The 12433-nt window shown below is 41.9% G+C and overlaps 1 protein-coding gene across 2 annotated transcripts in view; it reads left to right on the top strand.

The window, feature by feature from the left end:
• NDP (norrin cystine knot growth factor NDP) overlaps positions 1–4920 on the top strand; it is a 195954-nt gene extending 191034 nt beyond the window's left edge. For both annotated transcript variants that reach the window (XM_075593346.1, XM_075593345.1), the window contains exon 3: positions 4232–4920. In XM_075593346.1, coding sequence (XP_075449461.1) covers positions 4232–4459 — 228 coding nt within the window. In that variant the 3' untranslated portion in view covers positions 4460–4920. The remainder of the gene's footprint in view (positions 1–4231) is intronic.
• Positions 4921–12433: the final 7513 nt, after the last annotated feature.

The raw sequence follows: 12433 nt of genomic DNA, 5'->3' as shown, positions 1-12433 counted from the left end.
GCACAAACTGGGGGTCGCTCCCACCAGTGGGGGCCGAGATTTGTCTGGGGGGTTGCGGGCAGTTGCAGAGGTCCAACGTTCTTCCCCCAGGCATTTAAATTAAATGCAGGGGATCGCGTGAGGCCCCTGCAACACTCCACTTACCGGGATTCAGGCGTCTGTGACACACTGCCATGGCAACGCGACATCAAATGACGCCACGGCACCATGTGATGTGATGTTACACGCGTCAAATGACCCCGCAGCATCATTTGATGCAGAAGTAAGATAGGCGGGGGGCACGAGATCCAGGGCAAGAGAGACATGGGGCACAGCAGCAAAAGTTTGCGCTTCCCTGATCTAGGAGATGGCTCACACAGGCCCCCTATGCCTGATACAAACAGGCAATTGGGGGTGGGAGAGATTTTTATATACCGTTGGGAGCATATAAAATGTAGCTGTTCTAGGATATTTAGGAATTAGACCTGCACATTGTTAAGAAGTTATAATACCATGTCTCATTGCAGTTTACAAGCTGAGTTCATGTTCCATCTTAAAAGTACTGGTGGGATCACCTGGTAACTCCCTATAACACATTGTGTCCTTTACTTTTCTAAATGCTTTCTTATCATACATACAGCACTTTTGAGCCATCATTTCCTACTTTATCCGATGGCTAAATCTCACTGCTGGTTAGGTTCTGAAGTTCCATAAGAGCATTCCTCTCTGCAAAGGTTAAATTGTTCTGACCAACATAACAAGGGAGGTGTAGAATGTCCTGTTTGACTATGTGGATGTACAGTATACCTCCACCTGAGAACATATTACTAGGGGAGAACAAAAAGTAGATTCAGGTGTAACATTGGAAAATGCAATGCTCTTATCTTTAATGCTCATGTCTTGATCATCTACTGTAATATTGACACTAGATCAGTCAGAACTTCCTGTTCCCTCTCATTCCATACCTGCCCAGACTGCTCAGTCCCACTCATGTCTCCTGATTTAAAAGAAAATGCTTCTGCAATAATAACTTTATACAAAAAAGCTTCAGATCTTTTATCTATTCGAAGGAATCTGCTCCGCTACAGGGTAAGAATGACAGTCCAAGTTGCTAAATTGAATCCTGTTCTTGGATAGATGGATATCAGGAAGATTAATGATATTTAGTTCATCTTTCTTCTGAGGAGTGGGTTGTAGATCTTTTTCTGATATTCCCAAACGTTGCCTTATTCTTAGATGTCCCATGCCCACGTCTTGTCCTCCATTTGGATCTTGGTATGAGGGTTAGAATTCTAAAAAATAATTATCAGATTCTCTGCCAGCCTGGTCCCTAACCTCACTATTTGATGAATCAACATCAGTGGCAATGAAGCCTCTCTGATGATGCACGAGATGTCTTATAATGCCTGAATATTTTATTTTCGTGGTGCCACTTGTACATGTTCCCAGATCTCAAGTTTGTTAAATCCCCAAAGAATGTATTTTTCTTAAGCATATGTACTTCTTGTTCAAACTTCCAAAATTCAATCTCTAATTGTCTGAGAGCTACATTTTTAATATTAAGAATATCAACTCTTATGCCTTCAATTTCGGTATTTAAATACTTTAAATCACAATCTTTTCATCATATGAGATTAGCAGCTACATCAATTCAAAGGAACACGTAATTAACATAGTTGCCCATTTACTTTTGAAATTATCATCTAAAATCTCAAAATCTGGAAATACTTGGATTCTTAGACCCTTGGTAACCAATGCCATTTTCTGAATGCTTCATCTAACCCCTAGATTAACTTGGCATGACAATGCAACCTTCGAAACACTGATTTTACTCCTAAAATCAGTTAAATAAGCCTTAAAATATGAAATAGGACTTGTATTTTAAAAAATCACTGAGGTTGATGATTGTGAAGCCAATTAAACACACACACATTGCTGATGATGGGATCCACGGATCCGTTGCCATAACCCGTGAAGCCTCCGCCTCTACAGTGGGTTGGTCCCTCATGGATGGTACCACCGTATGCAATGTCTCTTGGTTGCAGGTGTCTGGTCCCAGGTCATCTGAGGCCAGGATGCAGCCGTGTCCTGGCTGTGTCCCTCAATCTGGTTCTATAGGTACTACAGGGGCAGTGTCCCTATCTATGGGCCTGTCCATGCAGCAACCACAAGCTGAGGGGAGTCGGGCCTATCTGGGGCCTAACAGGGGGTATCTGGCCTAGACACCTGCACATAAACCCTACCCCTTCCTTGTCCCAGATCCTACTGGCGAGGTCTGCAGCGTGCCAAATGTATCAATATCCCCTGCAGGGGATTGCTGCAGCCCTTTTGGCTATTGTGTGACATGTGACTGACTGCCCCTGGGCATTATGGGGCTTGTAGTTCCCTGCGAATCTTTAGCTATTGACCGCCGCTATCTAGCACCATCCTGCGCTTGTGTGGGCATCTGTAATAGCCGCCGGCCCTCTGATGCTCTGATGGGCGCGTAGATGCTGTAGCTAATGATGGGATCCATGGATCCGGTGTCGTAACCCACAAAGCTTCTGCCTCTATGGTGGGTGGATCCCTCGTGGATGGTACCACTGTACGCAATGTCTCTTGGTTGCAAGTGTCTGGTCCCAGATCACCTGAGGCCAGGATGCAGCCGCGTCCTGGCTGTGTCCCTCAATCTGGTACTACAGGGCAGTGTCCCTATCTTGAGCCTATCCCTGCAGCAACCAAAAGCTGAGCGAGTCGGGGCCTAGCTGGGGCCAAAAGGGTGTATCTGGCTTAGTGCAGGTGCCACAGACACCTGCACATACCACCTACCCCTTCCTTGTCCCAGATCCTACTGGCATGGTCTGCAGCGCGCCAAATGTATCAATATCCCCTGCAGGGGATTATTGCAGCCCTATTGGCTGTTGTGTGACATGTGACTGACTACCCCTGTGCATTATGGGGCTTGTAGTCCCCTGCGGATCTATAGCTATTGACCGCCGCTATCTAGCACCCTACTGCGCATGTGTGGGCATCTGTAATAGCCGCCGGCCCTCTGATGCTCCTGCGCATGCGCAACTTGTATTGTGTATGCATGCGCAATCCAACATGGCGGCGCCCTCGACATTCGCTCCCCACGGAGCTCCAGCGAAGCGCTCGCTTCTCCGATGCACCCGGTCTCTTTCTGTATGTGGTGGGGGTTCTCCCGCTATAACAAACGTAAGCGGGGAACCAAGGGGGCCACTCGGGGATACCCAGAGGGTAGACCTGGCCACATCAATAACGAAGGTCTAATTTGATTAGCGCTTTCTGCAGGTTAAACCATAATATACTGCACAGTATTATTAAGTGCAGTACATGGTTAGTAAAAAAACATATGTTTTACTCTAAAGGAACAATTCATTTTTTTATGTTATGCGCAATAAACAAAAATGTTCCTTAAAGCAGCAATCCTAGCTGCTTTATTTTTTTTTTACCCTATTTGAACAAGAGGGTCTACTGAAATCCCTGGGTCCGCTAAGATGAAAACGAAAATTATACCCGGGATGGCTCATATAAAGCTGCAGTTTAAGCAATATCCTACATGTGTGCTTTTTTTAAAAATAAATCAGTTCTGTACTATGAGAAAATACTTGTAGCATTTATTTTTAAATAAAAACAATTTTAAAAGACATTTTTTATGTTTTGTAATGTAACAAGCATTTTTGTTTCTATAGCAACCATTTACAATGTCACATCCCCTTCCTCTTCTGAGACAGGCTCTGGCACACCCCCTTTTCCCTCTCTTCAGTAGTGCACTAATTGAATCTAGTGCCTGCCAGTTCACATGATATTCCACACATAACTTTGCATTATGGGTACTATTTTTCAGCACTAAGAGTGATTTAAAGAACCCCCGAGCCGAATCTTCAGCGATTGATTACAGGAGAATGGATCGATCGGTAACTTCGCTAATCACTTGTCAATGTGCAGATTGTATTGATGCATATATTGAAGGGATTTTTTTTTTAAATGCAGCTTGAACTGCAGCTTTAAGATTTGATTCCTAACAAACAATGCGATTGCATGAAAATATGGATGCAAAAATGGTGGCAGTGAATTCAACCAAATAAGTGAACTAATAACGTCAATGTATAGATAATTTAGAAGACAGTAAATGCCTTACACATAGTTCATTATATGTAGAGGTACTGTGCTCTGAATTGTCTGCTCTTCACTAGAACTCAATGACAGCAGAAATGAAGATTGTCTAATATTTATTTCTGTTTTATTGCAGATGGTACTGCTTGCTCGCTGTGAAGGACATTGCAGTCAAACATCCCGCTCTGACCCACTTGTTTCCTTCAGTACAGTGCTTAAACAACCTTTCCGCTCCACCTGTCACTGTTGTCGGCCTCAGACATCCAAGTTGAAAGCAATACGCCTCCGCTGTTCTGGTGGCAGGAGGCTGACTGCCACATATCGCTATATCCTCTCCTGTCACTGTGAAGAATGCAATTCTTAGAGACAGATCAAAGAAGACAGAGAAATCTGAAAACTGAAAGGACAATCAACAGAATATATGTGATTTATTTTCTTTTTGTTGCAACTGAAGTTTTGAACTACAAAGAATTACATAACTGATCCGAAACACTTTATATGTCAGCCAATGTGTAATGTAATGATGGACAAAATGAACATTGCTCAATTTTTTTATCCTTAATGATATTTTTAAATTGTAGTTTCAGAGTTTTTCTGGTTCAGACTTTTTACGTTCCACTTTTTGGCAGATGGGTTACAGAACATCAAGATTTTGTCACGTTTCTACAATTATCTGATGAAAGATACATTTACAGATTTTTTTGGTTGACAATCTTTTATCATTTCATTCCCTGTTTCAATATTTTATAGGAAAACATGTATGAATGATGAAAATTGAATGACCAATTTGTTTGCCTCTGCAGAATGAGCAAATGTAAATTGATAGACTGCCAAAAAACAATAAAAAGTATTATATAAAAGAATACATTATTAAATGTTATTTCCCTATAATTCCCCCACGGCCTAGTTTCCTGTCAATTCTGTATTTTGAACGAAGTTATTGAAGCTACAGTACTGTAAATTACACCTTAATATAATGCATTTGGAATCGGCTTCATTGCACCTCCTGGTGGAACCAAAGATGGCGTTTCTAAACAAATTGAGACAGATTCGGTGTCAGTGTGGCCAATGCTAATTTATGTCATCATACGATATATTTTCTGGGGAGTGGGTTTGTTCAAAACAGAAATTAGGGAAACGTAACTTTTTTTAATTTGGCAAATGTCATGTAATTGCAAGCAAAAAAATTTTGCTGAACTTTACCGTTTTTGAAAGAGTTCACCAAGGTTTGTGAAAAACTATGGGTCTCATTCAGTAAGCGTCGATAAGGCACTTATCGACCACTTATCGGCCAAAATGCCTACTCATATCCAGTAAGCCTCGATAAGTGGGCGATAACGGACTGTATCGCTGAAAAATCTTTTGAGCAAAATCAAATCGCCGACTGAGCGGCGATAAGCCACTTATCGACACTTTTCGGAATGGTCATAAACACGTGCGATTCTAGTAGCTGCGAGTCGGCGATCACCGCCGTAAGATGGCGATTTTCTCCCCAAATCCAAATGCGAGAAAAAGTTGGCAGATTGGTGGGGAGATGCGTTGATGAGCGGCGATAAATCGGGACTTAGAAAAATGTTGGCCTTTTTTCCTGAATAGGATTGATGCTGGGGTCTCCGGAGCTGATACACATTAATACCAACACCGGAGCACCCCGGCATAATTCCGATGCAGGAAAAATGCATTTACAGCCCCTTCATTACCTTAGCGGCTAACCACTAAGGCAATGAAGGGGTTAAGCACCTTTGCCAGGCTTATTGTGGGTAGTGGGGGTGGGTGAAGGGAGTATTTGGCCCTTGGTGGGTGGTTAGGCCTTGCCGGGGGGGGGTTGAGGGTGAACTTAACCCCTTCATTATCTTAGCGGTTAATACCGCTAAGGTAATGAAGGGGTTAACCCTAGCGCTACCCACCCGCAAGGTCTAAACACCAATCCTTGGGGCTAATAACCCCTTCACCCACCCCCGCTACACACAAAAAAACAATACACATACACACAACAGCCCCAAAACCCACCTCCTAGGTCACAATAAAGTTGCAATATTTAATATACATCAATACACCCCCCCATGCCCCCCATAATGTAAAATCATTATGTATTTTTTAACATACAGGATTCATACCCCAGACCTACGGTAGTCCCCGGTGGTCCCGAGGGGTGTCCGCAGGCCCCACAGTGCATCTGTACCCCAGGGTCTGGGAGTCTCTGGTTGGTTCCTGCAGGTGCTATGGGCCTCCAGGTGGACCACGTGGGTCACCGTGGGCCACAATGAGGTCCACGGGTGGGCCCACGAGTGTCTGGGGGTCCCCTAGTCAACACCACAGCTGACTGAGGCCCTCGGGTGGTTCCCACATGGGTGTGTGGGCCCTCGGGGTCTGTGGGGCCCCCACAGCTGTGGAGTCCCAGGTTCTTCCTCGCATGTGTCCCCAGTGGGCCACAGGTGGTACCTGTGTGTGTCCGAGGGGTCCTCAGGTGGTCTCCATAGGTCCCCACAGACCTAAGGTACCAACCCTGTATGTCAAGAAATAAACATGGCCTACATTTCAATCAATCCCCCCCCCCTCCACTCAAACACATACAGTACAGTAATGGGCAAAATAACTATTATCCAGATATGGATCATAGCTTATTTGCCCATTATTAAACACAACATTAGCCAGCATAAATAAAGTAAATAAATACAGTTCTACTTACTACAGCAATATGCTGCCCATTCTCCTCACGATACAGCAGGTCCCTCTGTCCTCCATTGCCAGAAAGCATACATACATAATAAAGGCATTCTAATGGCCCCTACCCCTTAATCACCTTAGTGGTTAATAACCTCTATAGTAATTAAGGGGTTAACCCACCCTGCCCCGCTACCCACCCGGGAGGCCTAACCACCCACCCTGGACTGACTATACCCACCCTGTACCCATTGATTAGTATAGTGGTACATTATACCCATATAATACTATGGGCATGATAAGCCTCTAAAGCACTCAATGGGCACCCTAATCACAATACATTAATTCACAAAACACACAATAATAAAACATTAAAAACCTCCAAAAAAACACACCACTAAATAAAAACAGTAGCCATCTAATCCAATTAATACAAGCAATAACAAGATCAACAAATAATTAATTAAACCATTAACCAATCAAAGCAATTAATTAATCAAACTCAGAATTATTTCAAACAGTAACCAATCAAACCAATTAATTAATACAACATTAATGAATTAATTTAAACATTAAACTATAAAGAAATAAAATAAAAAATATCAGAAACAAACATTAAACGCATTAGCCAACACAATACATCACTCATTAAAAAAGAAAAAGTCACCAGCATTTTATTTCAATCAAGCTGAAAAATACCAAACAATTACATCCACATAATAAACTAACATTGCAAAAAACAGCAGCAATACAAAGCCAGAAATGCTCCCAAAATATTGTCCTGATAATATATTGATCTGTACTCTAAAGTAGTACAAATTAATATATTATCAGCCAATGTTCAAAAATTAAAAATTCAGAAAACACATCAAATGTTAAAACCTGTAAAAAAAATAAATTTACAAACATGCAATATATTACTTACCATTAGAAGCGCTGGCCCTCCGACTCCCGGGGAAACAGGAAGCTCACGTATCTTGAAGGCCTCAAACAGCAGCCGATGTCATCCGCCATGAAGATCCGGATCATGTACCCAAATCTTCTTTCTTCTTTCTTTAATCACCTTCTTCTATCTTCATCTGTCACCATTTCTTGATCTTCTTAATCTTCTATCTTCTTCTTGTAATCCAAAAAGCCCCATGGTAGATCCCAAACGATGTTGTCTCGTCGTCTTCTTGGGCTGAAATGAGGCGTCACGGCCTTAAATAGGGCTTGTGATGTCACATTTTGCCTTAAACTGGTTTAACAGCCATCTGATTGGCTGTTAAAACCATGTGCCGACTTTATTTTTATTTTTTGTGACGTCACTTAAAGGGAATGATGCCAGCCAATCAGAATGGCTGTGCCTCATTTGCCTTTAAGATGATGTCACTAAATCCAAGATGGCCGGCATCCCATGGTATTTCAGCCAATCAGATCGTGGGTACCAATTCCACAATCTGATTGGTTGTTGTACACCCTATGACTCCCTTTTTATGACGTCACAAACTTGACCTATAATGACTCCGTCACATGGTGTACAACAACCAATCAGATTGGGGGATTTAGTTCCCACAATCTGATTGGTTGAAATACCATAGGGCGCCGGCTATCTTGGATTTAGTGACGTCATCTTAAAGGCAAATGAGGCACAGCCATTCTGATTGGCCGGCATCATTCCCTTTAAGTGACGTCACTAAAAAAATGTTTTTAAGTCGGCACATGGTTTTAACAGTTAATCAGATGGCTGTTAAACCAGTTTGAGGCAAAATGTGATGTCACAAGCCCTATGTAAGGCCGTGATGCCTCATTTGAGCTCAAGAAGACGACGAGACAGCATTGGTTGGGATCTACAATAGGGCTTTTTGGATTACAAGAAGAAGATAGAAGATTAAGAAGATCAAGAAATGGTGACAGATGAAGATAGAAGAAGGTGATTAAAGAAAGAAGAAAGAAGATTTGGGTCCTGATCCGGATCTTCATGGCGGATAGCATCAGATGCTGTTTGAGGCCTTCAAGGTACGTGAGTTTCCTGTTTCCCCGGGAGTCGGAGGGCCACGCTTCTAATGGTAAGTAATATATTGCAATTGCATGTTTGTAAATGTATTTTTTTACAGGTTTTTACATTGGATGTGTTTTAAAAAAAAATATTTGAACATTGAGTGATAATATATTAATCTGTACTTCTTTAGCGTACAAATCAATATATTATTAGGACAATATTTTGGGGGCATTTCTGGCTTTGTATTGCTGCTGTTTTTTGCAATGTTAGTTTATTATGTGGATGTACTGTAATCGTTTGGTATTTTTTAGCTTGATTGAAATAAAATGTTGGCGATTGTTTTTCTTTATTAATGAGTGATGTATTGTGTTGGCTAATGCGTTTAATGGTTGTTTCTGATATTTTTTTTATTTGATTTATATGTACAGTAGTTTAATGTTTCAATTAATTCATAATGCTGTATTAATTAATTGTTTTGATTGGTTACTGGTAGAATTTTTTTGAGTTGGTTTAGTAATTAATTGGTTTGATTGGTTACTGTTTGAAATAATTCTGAGTTTGATTAATTAATTGCTTTGATTGGTTAATGGTTTAATTAATTAATTGTTGATCTTGTTTTATTGCTTGTATTAATTGGATTAGCTGGCTACTGTTTTTATTTAGTTAAGTGTGTTTTTTTGAGTTTTTTAATGTTTTATTATTGTGTGTTTTGAGCATTAATGTATTGTGATTAGGGTACCCATTGAGTGCTTTAGAGGCTTATCATGCCCATATTATTATATGGGTATGATGTACCACTATACTACTCAATGGGTACAGGGTGGGTATAGTCAGTCCGGGGTGGGTGGTTTGGCCTCCCGGGTGGGTAGCGGGGCATGTTGGGTTAACCCCTCAATTACTATAGAGGTTATTAACCGCTAAGGTGATTAAGGGGTTAGGGGCCATTAGAATGTCTTTATTATGTATGTATGTATGCTTTCTGGCAACGGAGGACAGAGGGACCTGCTGTATCGTGAGGAGGATGGGCAGCATATTGCTGTGGTAAGTAGAACTGTATTTATTTACTTTATTTATGCTGGCTAATATTGTGTTTAATAACGGGCAAATAATCTATGATCCATATCTGCATAATAGTTATTTTGCTCATTACTGTACTGTATGTGTTTGGGTGGAGGGGGGGATTGATTGAAATGTATTGTAGTGCCGACGAGTATTCTAAAACAAATCTGGGGCAATCACCAACAAGACCCAGGTACATGCTAGGTACATGCTGGGTACATGCTGGGTACGTGCTGCAACATTTCTGCAGACAGACTAATGGCACATCGGATTAACAGCGAGGGTCCCCGGCAGTCCCATTCAAACTGTCTCTGCAGAAATGTCACTGAAATGTTTGCAGAATGTACCAAGCATGTAACTGTATCTTGTTGGTGATAGCCCCAGATTTTCCAAGGCAAGTTTAAGGCAAGTTTTAGAATACTCGTTGGCGCACCTGTAGGCCATGTTTATTTGTTGACATACAGGGTTGGTACCTTAGGTCTGCGTGGCCTATGGAGACCACCTGAGGACCTCCCGGACACCAACGGGTACCACCTGCGGACCCACGGGGGACACCTGCAGGGAATAACCGGGGGCCCCACAGCTGTGGGGGCCCGCGGACCTGCAGGAACCACCCAAGGGCCCCCAGACCCCTGTGGGAACCACCCGAGGGCCTCAGACACCTGTGGGTTTGACCCGGGGACTCCCAGACACTCGCGGGCCCACCGGTGGACCCCATTGTGGCCCACTGTGACCCGTCGGTTCTACCGGGATGCCCGTGGCACCTGGCAGGAACCACCCGGAGACCCCCAGACCTTGGGGTACTGGTTCATTGTGGGCCTGCAGACACCCGTTGGGACAACCGAGGACTACCATAGGTCTGGGGTATGAACCCTGTACGTTAAAAAATAAATAATGGTTTTACATTATGGGGTGCACTGGGGGGGGGGTGTATTGTTGTTTATTAAATATTTTTTAATATACATTTCATTCATAGTGTAGATGTGCAGGGGGTCTCCGAAGCTGACCGGCATTGGTTTTATGTCCGGGGACCTCCCTGCTTCCTTAGATACAGGCCCCGTTATGGGTTGCCGGTATCCCTTTGCATTTAAATGTTCCGTGTCATGTGACCGGGACATTTCAAAGCATAGGAGATACCGGCACCCCATAACGGGGCCTGTATCTCGGGAAGCAGGGAGGTCCCCAGACATAAAACCAACGCCGGTCAGCATCGGAGACCCCCTGCACATCTACACTATGAATGAAATGTATTTTACAAGAACATAATTTTCTGCCAAGATTTTCACTGGCAGAGGCGGCTCTCTCAGAGCAGCTCTCTCTGAAGCAGAAATGTATCGCCGGGTGAAGGCCTTTTCACAGGGTCAATCCTATCACTGGAAGCAAATTGCTCATTTTGGGAATTTTGCTATGAACGGTAATGAAGGCTTGCTGAATACCATGATAACAACGCTCCGAAAAACGGCGATTTAAATGCCCTGGAGATATTTTTTATGAACCTTTACTGAATGAGGCCCTATATGCTTATACTTCTATCACAACAGATATTTTTTTTTAAGCTTTAGAAAAAGTACAAGCTAAAAAATTGTTAGACTTTCCTTTACAAAAAGATGATAGGTGGCTACTGAAAATGGCCCGTTGGAAAGGTGCTAAATAAATACATTAATTAAAAACATCACGGTTAGGGGCGGCATAATCCAGTTGAATAAATTGCGAAAGCATATTGATTAAAATAGGTAATGAATCTCACATATTTCAACATTTATGGCATTTGTAATATGGAAGCATTAAAAGAGTATAAATGCTATTGTGCAATCAAGTGTGTCATAATAAAAAAATGTGAATAAAAACATTCATTTAGTTACTGTAATAAAGCCTATAACTCACAAAACCTTGTAAATATTAAATACATTAATATCAGAAAGTTAATATAATCTAGTCTCATGCAAAATGTATTCAAACAAGTAGTTTCCATTCTAATTATTTCTGTATCCCTGCCATTATAGTTACAGTATACCTAAAATTAAGGTTTAAAACTCATTTTGCCAATTTTTTTCTTATCTCCAAAACTGAAAGGAGCAGTTCCCTTTGCTCGTTTTTTTAATCCCTTTTTTTTTTTTTTTTTTACGTGGGTGAAAAGCAGGGTTGAACCCCCTTTCCAACATTCTTACCATGGATAGAGCTTCTGGTAGCAACCCCTCCATGGTAGGGGAGGAAATGGAAAGGAAAGCATTTAAGACTCATAGGGGCCTATTCACTAAACTTCAATACATTCATTGAATTACCGATCGGGTTATCATGTTCCTACCAAACGCTATAGAATTTGTGTAAAAACAAAATACTCCAATTTTTTGGCGTTTGGTAAGAAAAAATGCCAAGATGCACTAATTTGTATTTGTTTAACGAGCAAAATGAAATTAACGTTCAATTTTGCTCCAGCAGTCTGGAAAATCTGCACAGAGAGAGCTTCATTTTCCTACACAGCTCTTACAGGTGATTGCATTGTTTTAATTTTAATAACACAGTATTGAAGCTAGCTGAACTGCATTAATTTCTGCCCCAGGACACCCTGCTTTCCGAGTTACAGGCCCCGATATGCGGTACCGGTATCTCCTGTGTGTTTAAATGACCCGGTCA

Source organism: Ascaphus truei, chromosome 3 (assembly GCF_040206685.1).
Source record: "Ascaphus truei isolate aAscTru1 chromosome 3, aAscTru1.hap1, whole genome shotgun sequence".
Classification (NCBI taxonomy): Eukaryota; Metazoa; Chordata; class Amphibia; order Anura; family Ascaphidae; genus Ascaphus; species Ascaphus truei.
This window is presented reverse-complemented; position numbering and strand designations above follow the sequence as displayed.